At 47.7% G+C, this 24008-nt stretch overlaps 2 protein-coding genes across 2 annotated transcripts in view; one reads left to right on the plus strand and one right to left on the minus strand.

Annotated features, from left to right (window-relative positions):
- XRCC1 (X-ray repair cross complementing 1) lies at positions 1-19671 on the minus strand. Its single transcript, XM_028742399.2, has 17 exons — positions 19551-19671; positions 18768-18860; positions 16579-16686; positions 15777-15935; positions 14694-14774; positions 14484-14595; positions 11691-11812; positions 10128-10251; positions 9113-9338; positions 8055-8171; positions 7717-7816; positions 6810-7002; positions 6006-6060; positions 5508-5653; positions 4228-4318; positions 3252-3327; positions 1-2667 (listed from the first exon to the last, which is right to left on the minus strand). Exons 1-17 carry the CDS (start codon positions 19599-19601, stop codon positions 2554-2556), a joined length of 1968 nt encoding a protein of 655 aa, XP_028598232.2. The 5' UTR covers positions 19602-19671; the 3' UTR covers positions 1-2553.
- Positions 19586-24008, plus strand: part of PINLYP (phospholipase A2 inhibitor and LY6/PLAUR domain containing) — a 10703-nt gene continuing 6280 nt past the window's right edge. The window contains exon 1 of the mRNA XM_028742403.2: positions 19586-19693. The gene's annotated coding sequence lies outside the window, so the exon portion shown is untranslated. The remainder of the gene's footprint in view (positions 19694-24008) is intronic.

The raw sequence follows: 24008 nt of genomic DNA on the forward strand, positions 1-24008 counted from the left end.
TTTTGTTTTCATTTCTTTTATTTTTTATAAAAAAAACCCCCCACAACAAACCAGATTGGAGGGGGAAAGAAGACATGAATACATCCCTGGAGGAGATTCGTCACAACTTTTGGAACCTCATGCAAACTGTAATGAACCATAGGTATAATTCATTTTTAAAAACCAAGAAGCCCTTAATCTTGGGACATGTGAGCTGTGATGCAAACTTGATACAGTTCAAATGCTACACCTCCCCCCACCCCCATAGCAACCCTGAACGTGGCAGATTTTAGGGGTGTGTGTGAATTCTCATTGCACTCCCAAAGCTAGTTCCCCTCTGGTGAGTAGTCAAGATAGCTTATTAAAAAAACACCATTGCCCTTTACTGACACCTGAAAGCCATCACCAGCTTCTTGGGAACCATAGCTGAGCAAACTCTCCAGAGCATCCCATGCTTTTCAACAATTTCTGGCTAACACTGTAATGCCCCCTACCTGGGGACAAGCTAATCCTCCCTTCCAAAGAGGCATTGGAGTAAACAGGAGGCCAACATGGTACCGCCATCTTTTGTTGTTATAGCTCCCATCAACGCTGTCCGTTGGTCGTGCTGATTCAAGCACCCCATTGGTAGGCTTCTGCCTACTTCTTACTCACGCCTGTGATCTCTGGGCTTCCACATAGCAGGATGTAGTGGAAAATGGAAGGTGGTAGCTGACTTCCCATTTAAGCATCAAAGCTAAGGGTTCAAGTGGAGAAACTCTGTATTGGAGATGTTATATACATTGGGGCCAAGTAGAGTCCATAGAAATGGGCCATTTGCAGCCCTTTCCTAAAGCTGGGAAGCTCCTGTGAGTAATCAGCTTATTTACTGTAGTTTATTCATGAACGTAAGGACAGAGAAGAGTTGCTGGCTTGATCCCCAGCTCTGAGGGCAGCACCAATGATGTGGGGGAAGAGATGGGCTGTAAAAACGAGGTAGATTATTCAAGGCCTCTCAGTCCAGTTCACAGCCAGGGAAAATCAGGAAGGAACATGCAATTTTGGGGGGTCTGGGGCAGAACACCACTCTTCCCCCCCCAAAAAAAAAAGCTCACCGGGAAGCAGAACTGAAGGGTGGGTTTTTCTGCTGTTTCCCTTCCAGCGAAATCTGAAGAGAGTTCTTTGCCCAGGGTAAAAATTAAAGAGTGGAACAGACAACTCCCTGCTGAAATGAATCAAATTATAAGACAATTCAGTCCAGCTGCTTTTTTTGCTTCCTATAGGAGAAATCTGAGGCTTGGGCCATAAGAGCTGCAATATAAAACTTAGTATGATTTTAACAGTCATAGTTTCTCCCAATAGCAACCCTGAACACTGTTTAAAGCGGTTGTGTGTGAGAACGCTTAGCATCAAAGCATCTCTGTACCTGGGCCAAGCATGCCACTTAGGATTCTATGCTCGGTCACCGTATGGAGTCTACTCCAAATACCACATGCTTATAACGGAGCTGTGTAAGACACAGAGCAAATACACTGAGCTTAAAAAGGAATGTGAACTCAGGGACTGGATATTACACTGCGGGCCTCATTTGAACATGATTTTCCAGAGGTGGTCGTAGAAATGCAGGTGAGCAGAATGTCAACCAAAATGGTAATGCACACTTGTGAGTGGTTAATTCCTGAATTCTAAAAACGGGGTTGGATTTGCCCCATGGTCAGGCCAGCATTACCACTTATTGTTCATACGCTCAGGTTTGCTGAATCTGCAGACGGAGGAACAAATTTCGTTGCAAAAATGGAAGCTTGTGATGGGGTGGCCTTAGTCACAAAATGAAAAGGGGTCAAGGAGCAGGAGGCAAACATCAACTCCTGTAAAACTGGGAGCAAGGCAGAGCTTGTATAGAGGGACAGGTGCCTCTATTCTAAGGACATTTGTGTCAGAATATCCACCTTGAAATGGCCAGTGTCCTCAGCTATATACATATATATAGATAGAGAGATAGAGAAAAGTTAACTGACTGGCAAGAATACACACAGCCTCCTAGGAAGTGATGGGGGGGGGGGAGAGGGAAAAAGAGAGAAATAAAAAGAGTGAAATGAGAACCAGGGTCAGGAGAGGGTCCCAAAAAATAAAAGGATTGGAGGATGCATCTTGCTTTCCCAGTTGCACCCTCGCCCCTTATTAGTCCAAACTAAGTTCCCACTCCACTTATTAAGCCCTTGAGAGAGTTGACACTAGCCCTAATCCAGAGCAGCTCACCACGACTGCCACTGTGCACCATGGAGGCTTTCTACACTGATTTCTCCAGAGCAGCTCAAGTTATTTCTGAAAATGAAATCGTGTCTCATGTGAGCTGGGGTAGCTACTGCTGGAGCAAGCAATAGTAGAAAAAAGGCCCTCAAAATCCCAGCTGCGTCTGTGTATGAGTGTAGAAACAGGGCTGCTGGAGAAGGCCCTTGAGAGGAAGGAACGTCCCAGTGGAAAAACGAGTGAGAGAGAGCATGGTGTCAAGTGGCCCCAAGGAGAAGGAAAGCTGTTTGCTCCAGAGGGAGTATACAGGACACACAGGAACGTGCCTGCAGGGAGGAGACCGGCCTACACTCGTGGTACCACAACATAGGGCTGGTGGGGGATCAGCTTCTGCCGCTGGTTGCAGATGTAGATCCAGCGGGGGCGCACGAAGGAGAGGTTGGCATTCTCGTTCAGAGCCTGCAACAGAAAGGAGAAAACGCTGGCACTTGGAAGTCCCTGGCCCCGCCCCAAAAGGCGGAGCCAGTCCATCCTGACGTGATGCCTACCTGTTGTGGACCAGCACAAGCATTTAAATGAGGTTGCCCCGGTTCACATTTTATCTTGGTCACAGAGTGAGAGACAGCGGGGTGCTGTGGTTAGAACCAGGTTTCCCCACTCCTGTCTGACACTCTAATTCCCTACTGAAGCACAGAGCTTGCTGGTTTCTTTGGGCTAGTTACAGATGGGCAGGGTATAAGTAAAATTAAAACAACAAAAACAAACATCAACAAGGAATATTATTCTTCAACCTCAGCCCCCACCTCTACAGCAATGTAACATTAAACATGTGGGTCATCGTAAGGATGCTGAAAAGCTCTTGAAGCATAAAATGCTAAAAAGTGCTACTATGATAATTTGTTTCTGCCACAGTTGCCTTTGGAACCAGCCTCCTGTGTTTATCTCCATCCGTTATCTACGGGGCCACCTGAAAAGTGTGTCATGGCTTACAGATGGTGGGGCTAGACCAGTGCAAGCCTACACAGCTGGCTGGATGAGCTCACCTCCTCAAACGTGTCGTCCCACTCTTGAGCTGTGATCACATAATTCACTCGCTCATTCATATAGTCCTCCACTTGCCTGCAAGCAGAAGAGAAGCATTTCCCTCACAATAATTTACAGCCACCTTTTCCTCCTCCCCTAAGAGCAGAAAGAGGTGATATTGAAATACACTTGAGATTGCAGAATTGGAACAAATGGCTGGTTCACATGACATACTAAGCCAACCTGGCTCACCCTCCAGATGTTTTGGTGAGTTGGCTGGGGCTGATGGGAGTTGTGGTCTGAAACCTCTGGGAGGGGGGGTGCCAGGTTGGCAAAGGTTGTACTAAGCCAAACTTGAACATATGGTTTCCTAGGGAGGACGTTGTACCCACTTGGCTCCTTCTCCCAGGTCATATTTGCTGCCACACCAAGCTAGACAAGATTTGGCTTAGCATGGCCTCTGAACCAGGACTTGTGGCTAAACTCTCCCTCAATTAGCCACAAGCTGTAGCCAAGGTTTGTTCTAAATCCGACATCTCATGGGCGTCCTCTCACCAAAAAAGGAAAAGGAAAGAGGTAGATTGTATCCAGACCCACAGAAATTAATGGATATGACTAACTTAATTTCAATGGGTCTACTCTGAGCAGTATTTTTAAATGGGTTGATAAGTTTGTATGCAAGTATACTGTGTTAAATGTTACAGTATATTGTTTGAATTGTGCTTTTTAAAATTTAGCCAGCCCTGACAAAATGAGTATGATATATTCAAAGCATGTTAGGCATGAAGGAGTGGACAGTCAAAACTCTACGTAGTGTCTGGTTTCTCTCTTCCTAGAGAAGCATCCTTACAGAAAAATATGGAATTGTGTTTCGAAATTTGGCTGATAAACTCAGCTTACACTCTTTTGGGGGCTACCTCTGATGACAGCATGCATTCAGCACGCCACTTGGGCCACAGCAGGCACCTACTGCAATGCCACCGCAGCAAAACTCACCCATTAAAAGCCACAATGTACCGGTTCAAGAGGCGTCGCTCTTGAGAAGGGAATTCGCCATAAAGGAAGAAGTGTTTGCCCACAAATAAATCTGGCAAAGACAGAGAAGAAGCTGAATGAAGACTTGAAACCCCAAACTCGCCCCATAAATGAACCACATAATTTCCAAGCATTATGTCTATTGATGCAGTTCAAGACTAGAGGGTTGCATCTAATTAATTGATTTCAATGGGTCTACTCTGAGTATACTAACATTGGATGCAAACCAGGAACTCTCAGGTCCTAGTCTCATCTATACCAGCAAGGGAAGAAACAGCATGGTTGCATCTCATCTCCTGACTTCGTTTTCCCAGTCTCTCCTTGCCTTTAGAAGTCATGAGGCCTCCTTAGCAGAGAAGGGAGAAAGCTGGGGCTGCCCACCAGTAACTTGCTACTAAAAAACTACCATATTTTTTGCTCTATAAGACTCAAATTTTCCCTCCTAAAAAGTAAGGGGAAATGTATGTGCGTCTTATGGAGTGAATGCAGGCTGCGCAGCTATCCCAGAAGCCAGAACAGCAAGAGGGATTGCTGCTTTCACTGCGTAGCGATCCCTCTTGCTGTTCTGGCTTCTGAGATTCAGAATATTTTTTTCCGTGTTTTCCTCCTCCAAAAACTAGGTGCGTCTTGCGGTCTGGTGCGTCTTATAGAGCGAAATATACGGTAATTTGCACTAAATAAGTCTCCATATATCTCAGAGATACTGGGGGTGGGGGGTGAGTGGAGAAAAGATAACCCACAGCTTTAAAAAGGCAGCACTCTGGTGAAAAGAAAAGGTCATTGTTAATATTTTCTTCTTAACTTCCTTTTATAGGAATACTCAAAAGTGTAAGAAGAGCCCTGCTGGATCAGGGTAAGTCAAGCATCCTGTTCTCAAGGTGGCCACCCAGATGCCTGTGGGAAACCCACAAAGAACAGGACCAAAGCGTGGGAGCACTTCCCCTCTTGTAGTTTCTAGCAACTGGTATTCAGAAGCATTTCTGCCTCTGACTGGGGATTAGTGGCCATTGATAGTCTTCTCCTCCACAAATTGGTCCAATTCTTTTTAAAGCCATCCAAGCTGGTGGCCTCCTGTGGCCGTGAGTTCCATAGTTTTAACTATGCACTGCATAAAGAAACAAAATAGCTGCACAAGATGAACGAGCCTTTCACTCTCAGCCCCAATGAGTAATTCATCCCTGTGGGTTGAACAAGAAAAGCTGATCTGACTGATCAGATCTAAGCTCACAGTCCTGACATACCTGGTAGCTCTGGGATGGGCTGATCTGGTTCCTCTTTTTCTTCAACATCCGTATTCTCATCTGTGGAGCCGCCGTACGGATCGTCATCTGGCTCCGGGACCACCCTCCGCCCCCCTTGTTGCTTTTTGCGGTGCTCCTCTTCCACTCTAAAGCCGAGGGGAAATGGGAATATGTTGGCACAATGGACCTGATATCCCCGCCCTACAATCGGCGCCATGATCCTTGTCCTCAAGGACAAAAGTGCACATTGGCCATTATAACCGAAGGCTTAGAAATCAGGGAACATCTGCGCGAAGGACTTCCACTGATGGGGTAGAGCCTCTCCCCTTTACACCACAGTTTAAGTCCTGTTCCACCAATCTCTAACCATCTTCTCCTATATTTGCTTACCCGCTGGCATCATAGGTACCCAGCCACTATTCCAACCCCTTGAAAACACAAAATCCTTATTCCATCCTTGAAGGCACGGCTTACAAAAGAACCATTCACTTGACCAACCTCCTCAGCTCATCATCGGTGTCACCAGAGCCCTCATCTCCATTGTCTCGAGCACCTGAGGGTAGAGAAGGAGAGAGAAAATTAGTACAAAGGGCCACTACTGTGCCATTACATTTGAATTCCTTCGTAGCTGCCAGGAATACAGGGTTTCTTTACAGCATTGCACAAAAACTTGAAAGACAGGTGAGCAAGTGGCAATGGGAAGCAAAGAATCAGAGGCTCAGTGGCTCAGGAAGGGAACACTCAAAAGGCCTGCTGGGGTCCAGAGATAAGACCTGCAGCTTGCACAGCTCATTGGTGCTGATAACGCCTAGGTTGCGGTTTGATCCCTGGATGGAACAACTAAATGTCCCTGCATTGCCTTGCAGTGTGTTGGGCTCAGTTTGGCAGATATGGAAGAGGTGACCCTTCAGCTGTCTGGGCCCAAAGTAATTAGGGATTTATATGCTCAGTTCAGTACCTTGAATCGGGCCTGGTATAAAATGGTTTATAAAACTGCCTAGTAACTTGAGCTTCATGTAGTGGAATTTATCAACAGAAGGTTCAAGATTGCTCCTTTAATCATAATCATTTCATGGATTTCATTACCCAGGGGTGCAAAAAATGGGGGGGGGTGGTGGAGGGTGGCCATCACATTTGTGCCCCAGAGGCACCTCTCTGGCTGCTGCTGGAAATAGGACGCTCAATGGGAAGGACCTTTAGTCTGACCCTGCAAGGTGGTTCTTACAGGAAGATGAAGCAGGAGTCTGAAAGTGAGCTCTCTTGCTCCAACATGCAGGTAGAACCAGGGCTTCTCAGACCTACCTCTGGGATCCTCGTCGCTGCTGGAAGCTCCAGAGTCAGCTGCTGGGGCCTGCGAGTTGTTATGGATGCCAGTGTTCCGAGAGGTAGTGGGCTCCTCTTCTTCTTCAGAGGATGCCCTCTTCGGTGCCCTGGGTACAGCTTTGGGGCTGGCAAGGGTCTTGGGCTTGTGGTTGGAGCTGGGCACGTCAGCTCTCTGTCAAATAAAAGCAGTGCTCACGTCAGAGCAGTTCTCCCCTTCAATCTCATGAAGGAGAGGATGCCTCTAAGATGGCACCTGCAATCTTATCCTTTAGTAAAAAGGTATACAGCACAAGATAATTTTAAACCAGGGAACATTGTCTTCTCAGTTAATTTAAAAAACCTTTTGAACAACAGAAACAACTGACCTGCTTTAACTCAAAGTAACCAACACCACACTTGGGGGGGTGGGTTATTCTCTAAAGCAGTGCCACAGTTCAGTTTTGTTTCAAAAACCACATAAGGTGTCATCCTCCCCCCCAGTATGTTAACACTGGCAGGGACACACCCAAATACCCTTCTAAAGGCAAAAAATCGAGAGACTTCTGGGGATATATTTTTTGTCTGATGCAGACAGAAAATTGTTAATGTAAAGTGGCTCAAATATCAGGATACCGTTTACTACCATGCAGGTAATATCCTAGGCAGATGGCAACGTAGTAGGTTTTTTTCTGTGTAAATTACGCAATGAGAAGTAAACACAGGGCTTGATTTTACCCCCTTTCATTGGAAGAACCTTATAGGAAGAACCCTACTTTTCAATCAGAATGTGTGTGCAGACATACAGCCCTGATCTATTAGTGCCAGTGAGGCGCTAGCAACTCCTCTCAGGACAAAAGAAGTCTGCCAGAGCTGTGCCTGCTCCATATGAACCAAGGTGCTCTATTACCTGTGGATGTGCAAGGGGTTTGTGGTGTCGGGCAGGGGTGTCTTCGTCGCTCTCTTCCTCCTTCTCACTGCTGGAGGATTCTGGGCTTACCATCAGGTAGCTGTTAAAAGGAACACACCCGTTGCAAACCCAGATGTAGCTGAAACCAAACCTCCCATCCCAATGCAGTGGGGAGAGGGAGACTCTCGATTTTGTTGGACTCCAAATCCCATCAGCCGCAGCTACCAGTGGATGACAGGAGACTGGAGTTTTACCACCACAGGTTCCCCATCTCTGCAATGCTGCAAGGATCCTTGACAGAGCGCCCCTTTAGGCTCAGCCCCCACCCACCAACTCACCGCTTGCAGGGAAGGCACCGCTTTGTGCGGTAACAGTCCAGGATCCACTCCTTTCGCACAATCGTGCCCCCGAGCCCTTTCACTTGGCTGTACTTGGGCGTGTTGGCAAAGGCACAGCTGGAAGGAGAGAGAGCACAGCAGGGCACTCAGGGCACAGCAACATGTTTCTTGCTACTAACAAGAAACTAAGAGCAGAAGAGCTGGCAGAAAGCACAACCATTATAAACCGGTCGCTTCAAAAGGCAGATCATTGTGGTGGAAATTGGAATTAGTTCTAATGCACTCAGCTGCAACTTTAACCCTTGAGCAGACCTGCGCAGGATCAGGCTGTACATCTACGTAGTTCCCTGTTGGTTAGCAGCCCTAGTTTACTGGAGCTACCCTGCAACTGCCTATAGCAGCCAGCATTAACCTGATGCCTGGAGATGTGTTGGACAGCAACTCCCATCACTCCCAGCCATGGCTGTGAGGCCTGGAGGCTGATGGGAGTTGTAGTAAAAATATATATAGGTTACAAGGTTGATGCAGGCTGGTGTCTAGCATTTTTACCATGTGTACAGAAGGTAGAGTAATACTTTTGTAAAAAAATATCTGGGATTAATATTATTGTGCTACTTATTTTAATGGGCCTGTGTTAAAAATCACATGTGCAATGCTGATTTGCAAATTGTTTAGCTTGTTGCTATTGCATTTTTATGGTGTGTAAGATCCCTAAGCTTCCTTTTGTAGGCTATATTAAAAAAGGTGGCATCCTGTGAGAATTATAAGCAGCAGCAACAGCAGGGGAACTCTCCCCTACTACCCCATTTCCAAGACCTGGCAAAATCTGATCTTTTTTGGGGAGATGAGGTGCAGGGAAAGAAGTAGTTGCATATTTTTATGTACTTCTTCTACCAAAGACTTGTTATGTTTCTGGTAAAACAGCAAGTCGACAAGATACAAACTAATGTATGGTTGAAGCCTTTGGGACTGTACAGTCTTAAAAATCTAGAGGTTGGGTAGAGAGAAACAAAGTTTTAGAAGGTACAGGGAGATCCAGTGGTTTGCAGGACACCTACATGAGGTGAGTGCTGTCAGGGGTCCAGTCTGGTCGGTACTTTGCACCCATCTCTAGGGCTTTGTCCCGCAGCTCAGAGCGGAATGGATTCTGGAAGCCGCTCAACACGAACACAGTTCCCTGCAGGAGACGCTGGAAAGACACGTTTGCTGTCCCCTCTGAAGACTGAGTTTGCGGAGGCTTTTTGGAAGGTGGCGTCTTTGGGGAAGGTAGTGCTGAAGGAGAAGCTGGTAAAGGGGGAAAAAGAGCAAATCAAAGTCATTTAGGAGGAGGAGGAGGGAATGCACAGATCTGTAGCTATTCTTCCATACGAATCAATCAAAATGTGATGCTGAACAAGCTGTGTCCTAATCCCTGTGCAAATAGTTGCTGGAAGTGGGTGATTCTGCATGGAATATTGAACTAGGAGCAGCATATGACATCCTGCTATCTCAACATTCTTTTTTTTAAAGAACTAAGTTTCTAGTCCTTATGGCTGTGAAAGCATATGGGCAACAGCTGGTATTGCTGGATGTCAGAAAAGCATTTGGGAGGGGGTGGGGAACGAAAAGGGACTTCCAGCAGTTAAGAACTTCAGTCTCTTCTGTAGTATCAAGATCATCTGCAGAGGTCAATGTGCCCTCAAGGTGTGTGGTTGTCAGGGACCAGCCACGTAAAACCTTGATAGAACTATCTTCCAAAAGCCTGAACAAATAGAAAAATCCTTAACATTTCTCAAGAATGCAGCTAAAAAGGCAGACTATCTGATTTCTGTAGGGAGGGAATTCCATAGCTGGAATGCTACCACTAAGAACGAGCATGGGCATATTAAAGACTCAGGATGCAACCCCATGCACACTTAATAAGAAGCAATGTGGAAGGATTTGACTGCTGAGTAAATGTGTTAAGATCTGCACTGCAAAGTTACTTATCAATGCAAGTAACTTACAGTAACCCCAAGTTTAGCCTCCAACTTCTCCCAGGATAAGAGAGGACTCCCAAGGCCCATTTTCAAAATGCAGACCCCGCATACACACCTTTGAGTTTCTTGGAAGCTGGCTGTGCAGGGCGGGGAGTATCGGGGTGGGGTTTATTGGCTGCAGACGAGAGACCAGAATTTTCCTTGCTGAATTCAAACTTCCTCTTGACCGGCGTGGGCTCCTGTGAGCAGAAGGAAACATGCAGTGCAAAACAATGCAGGCCTGCTAAAAGGTAAGATGCCCAGAGGCCACGGGGACTTACTCATGGTGTAAGAAGGCAACCTGTGGCTTTCCACATGTTGTCGGGTTCGCAACTCCCATTAACCTCAGGCAGAATGACCAGTGGCCAGGGATGATGAGAGGAGTAGTCTAACAACCACATAGAGAGGAAATGCAGTGGATCATGGGATGGGACAAACCTACAGTAAAGATTTGTATACTTCAGGGGTTGACTTGCTCCTGGTTTGTTTGTTTTTAAATTACATTAGCAAAACAACAAACCTATGGTTATGTGAAACATACTCAATAAACACACAAGATGTAACCGGCTGTACTTTTAAATAAATAAGGTATACTTCATTGTATCAAATAGTAGATTTCAACGGAAGTCTCATAAAGTTCAATGGAAAAAGCAAAAGACCCAGTGGATCAGTTCATTCTCTAGTCTGTTTATGCATAAGGTCCACACGTATATAAGTGTCTATTCCACCTGTCTGTTCATAGAGTCCAATAATCCGCATGAAGCATTGTTACAGTTCCACTGGGTCTTCTGCTTTTTTTTATGAGACTTCCGTTGAAATCTACTATTTGATAAAATGAAGAATACCTTATTTATTTAAAAGTACAGCCAGGAGTAGCTAAGCATTTTCAGACAGATGGTTGCACTGACCCACCCATGGCAAACCGTCTGGCGACAGGGCAACGTGTAAAAGTGAGCTTGGCTAATCCTCCATCCAAGCACACATATTGGCGGCCTTAAAATGGGGTCATAAAAAAACTTCTGGCATCACAGCTGGGGACATGCAGGAGATGCCAGTAAAAAGAATATTGGTTTTTGATGGATAAATTTGAGGGTACCCAAAAATAAAACAAAAAGCCTTTTTGGCATCACAATAAGCAATCTATGGGAGGAGTCAGTAATAAGTTTTTAAAACATTTTCATTTTTAAAAATGGGGAAAATTGGAATCGTGGAGGAGAATTAAAAAACCCTCTTGGAGGGTCTGTACACAGCTCTTAGCCTTAAGTCTTAGTGTCTCAACTGCTGTGTAGGGGATAATAATAATATCAGTTTTCCTTAAAGCAAGGATGGGGAGCCAGTTGCCCACCTCATGTTCCTGAACTCCAACTCCCATCCAACCATGTTGGCTGAAGCTGAGGGAAGCTGTAGTCTGACAAACATTTGGAGGGTCACATATTCCCCACATCTGCTTTAAAGGGTTGCTGTAAAGATTACAACTAGATTATGTGAAGCAGTTTGAACACACAAAAGTACTATAGAACTATTAATCAGAGCATAGGTAGTTAAAACAATAAAGGAACAACTGGCAGCCCTACTTTAGGCTAACACGCAAGGACAAAGTTTGGCACCCAACCTATTCACCCAGAAATCAGCTTTTAACCTTGGGAGAGGCTTTGGTGGTGGGTTTTTCGGCCGCTGATGGCGAAGGATCAGGGGAACTGGACACGCTGGTTTGCAACGAGGCAGCGGCGTAACTGGGTGAGGGCTGGTTGTTCTGAGAGGCTGCAACAACAGTAATGAATAATCATTCTCAATGTGTTATGAAATGCAGTGCTGATGCTATGAAGTGTGCAGGGCAGAAGAGCCAATTTGGGTTTTCTGTTTGTTAAGGAATGCTTTTTCAGGGATGGCACGAAAAACCTTTTGTCGTCACAGCATTACAGTGGGAGCACACAGAGCTTTGCATGTGAATGTCTCTGGTTCAACCAAGAGCCAACAGAAAAGCCACCTCTCTGCCCCACTGACACAAACTCGCTAAAGACTCTCCTTGCTAATGGCTATTAGTAACAATGGGTAAATGGAACCTCCATGTTCGGTGGCAGTATAACAACAACAACAACAATAATATTGATACCCCACCCATCTTCTAAAAGTCAGATAGTTGTTTATTTCCTTGACATCTGATGGGAGGGCGTTCCACAGGGTGGGTGCCACTACCGAGAAGACCCTCTGCCTGGTTCCCTGTTACCTCACTTCTCACACTGAGGGAACCACCAGAAGGCCCTCAACGCTGGACCTCAGTGTCCAGGCTGAACAATGGGGGTGGAGACGCTCCTTGAGGTAGATTGGGCCGAGGTAGTTTAGGGCTTTCAGATACCATTCAATACGAGATCCCAAGGAGCAATGGTGAGAGAGTGCTGTAGCTTTCATGCCCTTCTTGCGAGCATCTCAAAGGCAGCTGGTTGGCCACTGAGGGAAACAGAAAACTGGATGCAATGGACCCATGGCTTGACCTAGTAACCCTCATTATTAGCCAGCTGGAAGCAATATACAGTGGTACCCCGCAAGATGAACGCCTCGCAAGACGGAAAACCCGCTAGACGAAAGGGTTTTCCGTTTTGGAGGCGCTTCGCAAAACGAATTTCCCTATGGGCTTGCTTCTCCCCCCGCCAGCCTTCCAGCCAAGTCGGGGGGCAGCGGGAAGGGCGAGCTGCGCCTCTCCCGCTGTCCCCCGAGTTTGTGGGGCTGGCGACGGGGAGGAGCAGGCTTCTCCCCCCGCCAGCCTTCCAGCCAAGTCGGGGGACAGCGGGATGGCGCACTGCGCCTCTCCCACTGTCCCCCAAGTTTGCGGGGCTGGCGACGGGGAGGAGCAGGCTTCTCCCCCCCGCCAGCCTCCAAACCATGTCGGGAGACAGCGGGATGGCGCGCTGCGCCTCTCCCGCTGTCCCCCGAGTTTGCGGGGCTGACGACGGGGAGGAGCAGGCTTCTCCCCCCGCCAGCCTTCCAGCCAAGTCGGGGGACAGCGGGATGGCGCGCTGCGCCTCTCCCGCTGTCCCCCAAGTTTGCGGGGCTGGCGACGGGGAGGAGCAGGCTTCTCCCCCCCGCCAGCCTTCTAGCCAATTCGGGGGACAGCGGGATGGCGAGCTGCGCCTCTCCCGCTGTCCCCCGAGTTTGCGGGGCTGGCGACGGGGAGGAGCAGGCTTCTCCCCCCCGCCAGCCTCCAAACCATGTCGGGAGACAGCGGGATGGCGCGCTGCGCCTCTCCCGCTGTCCCCCGAGTTTGCGGGGCTGGCGACAGGGAGGAGCAGGCTTCTCCCCCCGCCAGCCTTCCAGCCAAGTCGGGGGGCAGCGGGAAGGGCGAGCTGCGCCTCTCCCACTGTCCCCCAAGTTTGCGGGGCTGGCGACGGGGAGGAGCAGGCTTCTCCCCCCCGCCAGCCTCCAAACCATGTCGGGAGACAGCGGGATGGCGCGCTGCGCCTCTCCCGCTGTCCCCCGAGTTTGCGGGGCTGGCGACGGGGAGGAGCAGGCTTCTCCCCCCGCCAGCCTTCCAGCCAAGTCGGGGGACAACGGGAATGGCGCACTGCGCTTCTCCGCTGTCCCGGACGGCTTTCAAAAGCCTGCCTTCAAAAGCCATCCGGGACAGCGGAGAAACGCGCTGCCTTTCTCCGCTCTCCCGGGAAGGCAGGCAGGGGGGAGCAAAGACTTTTGCCCCCCGCCGGCCTTCAGAAGAGGTCCAGGACCTCTTCTGAAGGCTGGCGGGGGGCAAAAGTCTTTGTCCCCCCTGCATGCCTTCCCAGGGGCTTTTAAATCGCTCCGGACAGGGAGAAGTCCTCCGCTGTCCCGGACGATTTTAAAATGCCGCCCGCCAGCATTTTAAGATCGCCCCGGACAGCGGAGAAGTCCTCCGCTGTCCCGGGGTTTTTTAAAATGCTGGGGGTGGGAAGAAAAGCCCTTGTCCCCCCCCCAGCCTTCAGAAGAGGTCGGGGGACAGACTGTCCCTGGACCTGGTCTGAAGGCGGTTTCCCTAGGAACGCATTAATTGATTTTCAATGCATTCCTATGGGAAACCGTGCATCGCAAGACGAAAAACTCGCAAGACAAAGAGACTTGCGGAACGAATTAATTTCGTCTTGCGAGGCACCACTGTACCAAGCGTTGGGCCTCTCAGGTCTGTGGCCTTCTCTGGCCTCAGAACCCTCCCCCTGAGTTACCCTGAGTGGTTTTGAGCAATTGACCTCTGATAATGTGTATTCCTTATCTAGATGGAGGCTAGAGAGGAGTGTGTGCAGAAACTAGCCTACTGTACAAAGATAAGACTTATATTCAGGGCCCCGTCCTCTTTTGCACCTCTGCCCCCATAATGGCATATGGGCCTCGAACATCTGCCCAGAAGGGAAATGCATCCCTTGAGTTGGAAATCGTTCCCCACCTATGCTATAGGTACTGTGGCTACCTTTAGGTGGAGAGACGAGGGGTTTGCTGGCACGGCTGAAGAAAAGTGCGCCGGGCTTCAGGGAGTCGTTCTCGTCTTCCTTGACCTTGAACTGCCCCAGCTTGGTGAGCTTCTGAATACACAGAGCAGGAAGGAGAGAGCGAGGGTTTCAAATCAGCCAAGGAATGGCAGCAAAAGAACAGACAACAGTCAGGTCATTGGAGCACTTACTGGCGAAGCGGTTTTGGAATGAACCTCGTCATTTTCTGGAGGAGAGTGGAATCTCACAAAGGAGAGGCCGTAAGTCAAGGACTGAGAAGGAAAACAAGAAACTCAAGTAAAGGAGTCAGGGTTATCAATCAGGCAGTCCCAAGCACTTGTCGGCACCTCCTCCCAGGCGGCCCCTCTCTCTTATCATCATCACACACTCCTCAGGGACCAAAGACATCTCAGTTAACAGAACCTGCTTACTGGTATGTTAGGCATACATCAGACTGACACCACCTACCAGGAATTGCTCCCCTTGTAAACAATCACCCTGATAAACAGTTGATACTATATTTTTCATGCCAAGAATATGCACAACTCTGGAGTTTACATGTTTTTTTGCTGGAGGTTAGCTCAATTAATGCTGTTACGCACTTACTTGGAAGTAAGTTCCACAACTCATTGGAATTTCAGAGTAAACATAAATAGGAATTTGCTCAAAATAATATCCCTATACAAGAATTTAGTTATTTCCATCCCACATTAATGTTCTCTGATTTCACCTCATCTCTAGATGGGGAACCCATAGTTTAACTACCTAAAGCAGTTAAAAATTTGCATCCTCTGTTCACCAGAATGGTAGAGATGCTAGCCACCAGCCTTTTCATGCTGCTGTTGCTGTTATGATTTTTGGCATTTGTACAGCGCTCCATAAAATAAATGTTCTTTGGGCAATTACGATAACCATTTCTATTGCAGAATGCAAAGTACTTTACCCTTTTCTCAGCTTCAAACCACTGCTGTAATACCGGCCAGAATGAAACCCATTTCACAGATGGGCAATGGAGAGAGATGGTAACTAACCCATGACTGGCTAGCACAGCCTTCAACAACCTGGTATTCTCCAGGCATTTCATACTTTGTGTCCTGTCAGCTCCGGTCAACATGGCTGTACTGGCTAGAACTGACGAGGGCATGTTGTAATCCGTGGCTAATGAAGGCAAGCCTAGTAAGTCTCTTACCGAACTGAGAAACGAATGCAGGAACTCAAGCCTGACACTGGCCAGCATCCCTTATATCCTGTATCATTTGTACTTCCACACAAACCTTGGTATAGGGCTGGGTACAGATGATTTTCACCCGGTCCCACTTTCTCTCAGCTGTGGCCTTCACAAGCTTATCTGGTCCAAACATACGAACCCTGTTGAGGTTGGTGCCGCTCTTGCTCTCCGAGGGGGACATGAAGGAGGATGTGACCAGCAGCACCTGAGATGAGAGGGAAAGGACTGGGGTGGAGGTCAGGGTGCACTGCAGGCTTAAAGGGATTACATTTTAGCCTTTAACTTGACAGATGCCAGCCTAATAGGAATTAAAATATGGGTTCACAGAGGTAGGAGGTGGTGGTGGTGGGGAACTAGAGAGGAACATTGAGTCATACTTATGGCTTCTGATGAAAACTGCCAAATGCACAATATACAGGGCGCTCCTCTTTACCCACATGCCGCTCCATGTCTCTATGGCACTTTCTTTGACTTGTCTAACATTGTTTTGCATGTGGCTGCATTCAAGTGGCAGCTAGCCTATGCTGCTGGACTGCCACTCATGTGTGACTCTGGTCCCCACTCCCACTATCTCTAGGTTTGGGCTTTCTTTAACTAGGTTTAAGTACCACTTCCAGCCTCTGTGAAATGGACCCCCATTAGTAGACTGCTTCAACCCCACAGACTAGGAAAATAGTAGGGAGGGGGGGATGTTCTACACCAAATGAGACAGCCCAAACAAATTGCAAGGAGGACACAACTCTGATCCTGCAAAGCCCCAAACCACCAGCCTTGTGTTAAAAAACAGCTTGCTTTCAGGTCAGGAATGAGGCCCTTCCACAGTCTCTCACACACAGGCACTCGCTCACCTCATAGTTCTGCTCACTGGAGGAGGCAGAGCTGCCAGCCAATACTTCAACAAATGCGGAGCCTTCATTGCCAATGTCGATGCTGTGAATATGCTCCTCTTTCTCAAACTGTGGGGAGACATGACAGCCTCAGCCAAGGGTTAGGGAACACACAGAAATGTTGTCTCTCAGCCCAAGCTTCTAAAGTTTCTGACAAATTGAACACAGTGTCCCATTCATGCATGATTGCCGATATGTATGTATGTATGCATGCACATACACTCACCTCATACCAAATCAAATATTATATCAGCCTTCCCCAACCCGGTGCCCTTCGGATGTTTTGGGATTGCAACTCCCATTAATTTCAGCCAGCAGAGCTGTGCTAGCTAGGGCTGATGGGAGTTGTAGTCCAAAGCATCTGGAAGAGACAGGGTTGGGGGGAGGCTGTCTTATACCACAGAACTGTCTACTCTAACTGGCAGTGACTCTCCAAGCTCTCACACAGAATCCTTCCCTTCCCAGCCCTGGTGCCCAAGATCCTTCTAACCACAGAGAATAGGGATTGAACTTGGAACCTTCAGCATGCAAACAATGTGCCCTACCAAAGGGCTATGGCTTTCTCACTGAAGGCCTGTCACACTTCCTATTTTTGTTGTGGGAAATATGGCAGTGGGGGTGTCAACCACTGGTGGTCACAATGCACAGCTGCTGGGCTGCATTCAGACTTCCAACTGCAAGTGATCCACCAAGCTATGACATAAAGATGAGATGCTAATCTGCTGCATGGTTTTGAAGTTGACCTCTCAAGAGGTCATGCTTGCATGACTTCCCAAAACAGGGCTTCTACCCCCCACCACCACCAAAGGGACAGATGGGTGACAAAAGCAGCTCAATGGGAAGTGTGGACATGAGGACCTGGCAACCCACTGAGCACACCCAAGCCAACATAGTACCATTTTTGAAGCAATGCAACCACAGTAAGCCAAATGCCAATAGCAAACCTAAGTCAAGTTGCAACTAAACACACGCATGAGGTTTGTTATTTGCCAATGCTACAAATATTGCCAGTTCCCACAGTACGTTTCCCCCTCCACAGCCACTAATAATAATAATACCTTTATTGTCAATGTACAATCTGTGTACAATGAAATTAACCAAGCCTCCCCCACCCACAAACACTCAGTCTCATTGCACTCTCTGTGCTTGTCGCACAACACACCAACCCCGAAAGTCAGTTGCACTATATTATTTTCCATTCAACAACCCATGGATAGAAACTGTTTTTTAGCTTGCTGGTACGACTGATTATACTTCTATATCTCCTGCCCGAGGGTAGAAGATTAAAGAGGTGCTGACCAGGGTGTGAATCATCCCTGAGAATTTTTCTTGCTCTCCTAAGGCAACGATCCCTTGCAATGTCATCTAGTGGGCTCAGGGGACAGGCCCATGATATCATGTGCTGTGTTTACCACCCTCTGTAAATACTTTTTGTCCGTGGCTGTCAAGCCAACGTACCACACTGTGTGTGATACAATATGAGAGGTCACTTTCTATTGTGGACCGGTAGAAGGAGGTAATCAATTGTTGTTTAACATTGTTCTTTCACAAGACCCTGAGGAAGTGGGCCTTCCTAACCACCTGAGTTATACTGTTTTTCCAAGTGAGGTCTTCACTAAGGTAAACTCCCAGGAATTTAAAGGAAGAGACTCTCTCCACACAATGCCCCCTGATATACAACGGGGCTAGTTCCCCTCTCTTCCTCTGAAAGTCCAACACCATCTCCTTTGTCTTGCTAATATTTAGGTTCAAGTTATTCTCTAGGCACCATGTAGATACTTTGCCTGCAATCACTTGGAGACACAATAGCATAAATCAGGGTGTATGAACATATTTCCACCAGCAAGCTCCATCACCATGCCGACATCCTGTCCAGCTGTCACTCTCTACAAAATCAAGACAGCTGTTATCTAAGCCTACAACCTGATTCAGTTTAGCTTCCTTCCAAGTAAGGTATTTGCGTAGCTAAGAAAGAAGTTCAGCTGTTTAAGTACACAAGAAACTAATTGTGCAAGCCAATCCCAGGTATTTTAGCCCCAAAGAAATTGCATCACACGCTTCTTACCCCGTTTACACTCCTAACAGTCCTACAAAGTGCAGGTGGGGGAAGCTGAGGCGGATTTCAAATGCTCAGGTTAACAAAAGCTCACCTGTAGTATGGCAGAGATGTGCTTCTCCCCAGCCTGTGCGGCCTTCCACTTGCGATAGGTGTCGGCCTTAAGCAGGTTCTCAGCACAGTGCGTCTGGGGCGAGAAGAGAGACGAGATGAGAAGGGTGAAACAGAAGGGGCAGGAAAGAATCTCTCATCTAGAGCAGGAATGACTTGCCCACATCATCCGCACTGTGATTTCTTCAGCTGCATACACACCATGCATTTAAAACACAATCCGCTCCTCTCACTCCCAAGAATCCTACAAACTGTATAGTCTGCCCCATACAAAGCTACAATTTGCAGGACCAACTACAGTTCCCAGGACCCTTGGATGTCCGTATGTGTGCTTTAAACTGTATGGTGTGTACACAGCTGTTCTCCCCATCACTCCCCACCCCCTCCACTGGAACTGTAGTTTGCCTCACACAGAGCTACAATTCCCAGCACCCTGCACAAGCAACAGTTCCCAGGACTCTTGGGTCTGCGCTTTAAATGTATGGTGTGTTGTCTTCTCCACCACTCCCCACCCTATCACTTCACCCTACATATGGCCTCACTCAAAAATCTCCTCTGGTCTCCTATCCCTTAATTTATCACCCACCTCTCTCCCCCCCTCCAGAATGGGCTCTTCCAGGCTCCACCAATCAAAACCCAACTCCTCCCGACCACCCCCATCCTAGATATGAATGGTTGCGCCCAACCGCCGAGGGGAAATAACGGAACCTCCCTCCCCTCCCTCGGCCACGGAGCGTCCTTTTTAGAAAGGCGGCCTCGCCCTCACCGGGTCGGAGCTGCTGGCAGACACCACATGTCGGATTGCGATCTCCGGCATCTCCCCGCCACTTTCTGTCACCACCGTGACCCGGTAGCAAAACTCCCCTGGCCGGCCGGAAGCGCCGGATCCCGACGACGCTCAGCTCTATGGTATGTTCTCGCCCGCCCGCCGCTCATAGACTCCTCCCACCTGGATGAGTCCGCCAGGAGCTTTTGCGCAGGCGCCTAAGGGCAAGGCCGCCTTGGCTCGTAGGCACGAGCGCCCCCTGCCGTCGTTTCTTTTCTTTTTTTTCCTGTTCAAGTCAGGTTTTGCTTCCCGACGGGCGAGTCCCACCTGCTCCTTTAAGCGCATGTGCTCTCGCTCGCTCTCAGAGCGTGCATTAAACTGGCGGGAAGTTTCTTATTAATTGCAAGCAAGCAAGCAATAAATAAATACCAAGAGCAACCCTGCGAAATAAATGATATAACATGCAGTTACTAATGTATTCAGTACTTATTTAGATGTATTAATTCAGTTGTTACTGCCACATGCTTAGAAAGTTAAGGAGACAGCAATCTGCTTTAACTTTAAAGTGTTGTAGATTTTTCTCATTCCCCCCTGCTTTTTTTTTTTTTTTTTTTTTTGCAAACCGTGCTGTCGCTACAGTCAAGCAGCGTGCAAATTTTATGAGATGAGAAGGGGAAAAAACTTCCTATTTGAAATGTGTTCGTTTGATTCATTATTAACACTATTATTAACAAAACCATCAAAAAAAGCAGGTGACAGGAACTGGCGTCATGAGGTGTGAAAGCAAAGCCATTGCTTTCTGTTGCTTCCTCTTTGACGTTTTATGATTAATCTGAGCCTTCAGAAGCGAGTAGAGCTGCCTTTCCATGGATAGAAGGAAAAGCACTTTTGCCAACTCATGACCCAGGGGGCATTGAGGCAGGTGGACTCAGGGGGGAAGATGTGTGGGGCACCATGTTGGAGACCACTGCCCCAACCGAATACACTTGAGACCTGCTTCCTAGTGCTGTACAGTGAGGCGATCGGGCAGTGCTGGATTTACATATAAGCTAAACAAGCTATAGCTTAGGGCCCCACTCTCTTGGGGGCCCCAAAAAAATTTAAAGCAAAAACAAAACAAAACAAAACTGGATGTACATTTCCAAAATTGTATTTCAGTTCAACAATTACTTTGATAAAAGTAATTGTTATGTGCAAATGGCTTTAGATACCTATTAGGTCCATCAATTACCATATAGCATATATTCAACGCAAAAAACAGCAACAATTTGTTGTTGACAAAGGACAGCTGGACATATAAAGGGCCCCATTACCTTCAGTAGCTTAGGGCCTCATCAAACCTAAATCCGGCCCTGGGAGCGGGTGGCGCTGTGGTCTAAACCACTGAGCCTCCTGGTCTTGCGGCGGTTCGAATCCCCGCAATGGAGTGAGCTCCCGTTGCTCTGTCCCAGCTCCCGCCAACCTAGCAGTTCGAAAGCATACCAGTGCAAGATGAGCACTGCACCCCATAGTCAATTTTAACTGGACTTAACCATCCAGGGGTCTTTTACCTTTACATATTCAGTATTGCCTAAATGGGCAGCTGGATGTCGGAGTAGATGATCCAGTAGCATGAAAACATTTTTTTTTGGGGGGGGTGGCAGGTACTTTGTCCAGGTACCAGATAGATCAGACCACTGTTTGTCTCCTGCCCCAAACGTGCGTGCCAACAGAAACAACTCTATCAGCCCTCAATCTGAGCTTGTTTCTCTTGACTCATCCACTTCTACTGTTACCCGATTCCTTTTGGAACAAGCTTCAGCTCAATTCCTCCCTCAGAGTCTCTGCCCAAGCACTCGGCCCCTTTCAGAATCTGGCAACAGGCTTGGCTCCTGGAAATAGCATCCCATTGTGTGCCTCTTTGGGGCCATTACGTCCCTCCAAGATTCATTTACGAACATAAATGCTGAGCCATCCTTCTGCAATTTGATGCCCTCCAGAAATTTTGGGCTACAGATCCCTTCAGCCCCAGCAATGCAGGCTAGAAAATTGGGGAAGGCTGGAATAAGCACTCTCGTTCAAATAATTTCATAAAAGAAACAGTTGCTTCCAGAGCAGGTGCTCAGATGCAAAGGAGGTCGGGAGACTTGTAGACAAATTCCCCCAACATGGTTGCTCATGCTTCATTTGTGAACAGGTCTGAAAAACTGAGTCTAGTGGAAATACGACCCTCAATGGTTTCTTGGGTTTTTTTTTGAATGTACATGCTCAACCTAGCTGCCATGGGAGGAGGGGCAAACAACCAGAAAAGCAGACTAAAAAAATGAATGCAAATAAAACCCATATAAAATCTGAGGCCAAAAGGTTGAAAATTAGAACGCCAGACAAAATTAAAAATGGAACAACTAAGCCTGGACTCAAGGTGGATGAGCCCCAAGAGATGGGAAGGTAAATGAGGATTTATTGTGCAGCGTGCAGATACATAAAAGCATGACTGTGTTGTTGTTTAGTCGTTTAGTCGTGTCCGACTCTTCGTGACCCCATGAACCAGAGCACGCCAGGCACTTCTGTCTTCCACTGCCTCCTGCAGTTTGGTCAAACTCATGCTGGTAGCTTCGAGAACACTATCCAACCACCTCGTCCTCTGTTGTCCCCTTCTCCTTGTGCCCTCCATCTTTCCCAACATCAGTCTTCTCTTCTCATGAGGCGGCCAAAGTATTGGAGCCTCAGCTTCAGGATCTGTCCTTCCAGTGAGCACTCAGGGCTGATTTTTTTCAGAATGAAGAGGTGTGATCTTCTTGCAGTCCATGGGACTCTCAAGAGTCTCCTCCAGCACCATAATTCAAAAGCATCAATTCTTCGGCGATCAGCCTAAAGCACGACTAAATGAATACAATTGCCAAATCAAATAAAAACACAACAGAGTGCAACAATCTTTCTGCATCTTCAGCTGCTAATGTGTATACAGCCTTATTTGCCAATTGTAGCCTTAGTTGCCAATTGGAATCTCTTAAGGGGGATGGATTTGAAGTAGGGCCCTTTCGTTTCTGATCCCACTGCCAGTCTGGACTGGGTTTGAGGGTCCCTTACCCAGCAAAATGCTCTCTGGTGGGCCCCCATCTATATGCATGTCTGCTGCAGCAGGCTTATGGCTTCACAGTTTGAGATAGGCAGCTGCAAGCAAACCACCATGGCAATAATCCACAAAATGCCTCTGCTGTAGTGTTGCCCCAGGGCATTGTGGGTGATTTAAATGTCGGACTTACTTACAGACGTAGCTGACTGGAGTCGGCGGTGGGCCCAGTTGAAGGGTGTTGTGTGCTGATTCCATCATGGCCCCATTTTCAATAAGGCACTCCCCAACCTCAAGTATTTGGGGTCTCCTTCAAGGATTTTTACATCAAGGTCATGTTAATACTTGACTGACATCCGTCTTTGTAAAAGAAAAACACCAAATCTTGTTTGAAAGAACTCCTCCTTCTCTTGGGGACAGCCAACACTAATGGATCACCTTCATTATTCTTCTTTTTAAAAAAGTGACCCTGGTCCATTAAACCACTGAAATTGCAAGCAAGTAACTGGAATTCCTCCAACCTCAGTGCCTAACAATTGGTTCTGTGTTCTTTTACTTGAGTGTGCATATTTTTTGTTCCTGAGCAGCCTCGAAGTCAATCAACATTTCAAGGTTTTATCATCAGGGATGGGGAATCTGTGATGCTGCTGGACTGCAACTTCCATCATTCTTGACCATAGGCTAAACCACTGGCTGGGGCTGATGGGAGTGGGAGCCCAGCAACATGCTAAAGGTCCATCCTTGTTTTACATCAACGGCAAGGAACCTACTGTATTTTTTGCTCCATAAGACGCACCTGACCATAAGATGCACCTAGTTTTTAGAGGAGGAAAGCAAGAAAAAAGCTCTCCATCCCAATTTGACAGAGCGCGCGAGGTAGAAAGATCCCCCTCCACGCTGGCTCCTGGCTGCTCTCATGCAAGTCACAGAGCACCCCGGACGAAGTGAACTCTAAAGAGTGTTCTAAAGCCCCCTTCCCCCGCCTCGCCTCTCCCCACCCCCTCATGCGGGGGGGACGGGACGACGACGGACACTTGCACAGGCCACACCCCCGCTGCTCCAGGAACCAAAGTCCCCAGCTCCGCTGCTGCCAGGGACCACATATTCCTCCATAAGACACACAGACATTTCCCCTTGCTTTTTAGGAAGAAAAAAGTGTGTCTTATGGAGCAAAAAATACAGTATGTTTGTAAGCTTCACTAGGCACTTGGCTGGCCTCTGTGAGAACAGGATGCTATAACAGATAGGCTGTTTTGGTCTGATCCAGCAGGGCTCTTGCATACTGTAATCTGACCTGAATCCATGGGATAAGGATTCTGTGAGGCAGAATTTAAAATAAGCCAATTACAGAGTTGACTTTTCCTTGTCATGAAGCTTTCTTGTGAATGGAACTCAGCACTGAAACC

This window comes from Podarcis muralis, chromosome 7, assembly GCF_964188315.1.
Source record: "Podarcis muralis chromosome 7, rPodMur119.hap1.1, whole genome shotgun sequence".
Lineage (NCBI taxonomy): Eukaryota > Metazoa > Chordata > Lepidosauria > Squamata > Lacertidae > Podarcis > Podarcis muralis.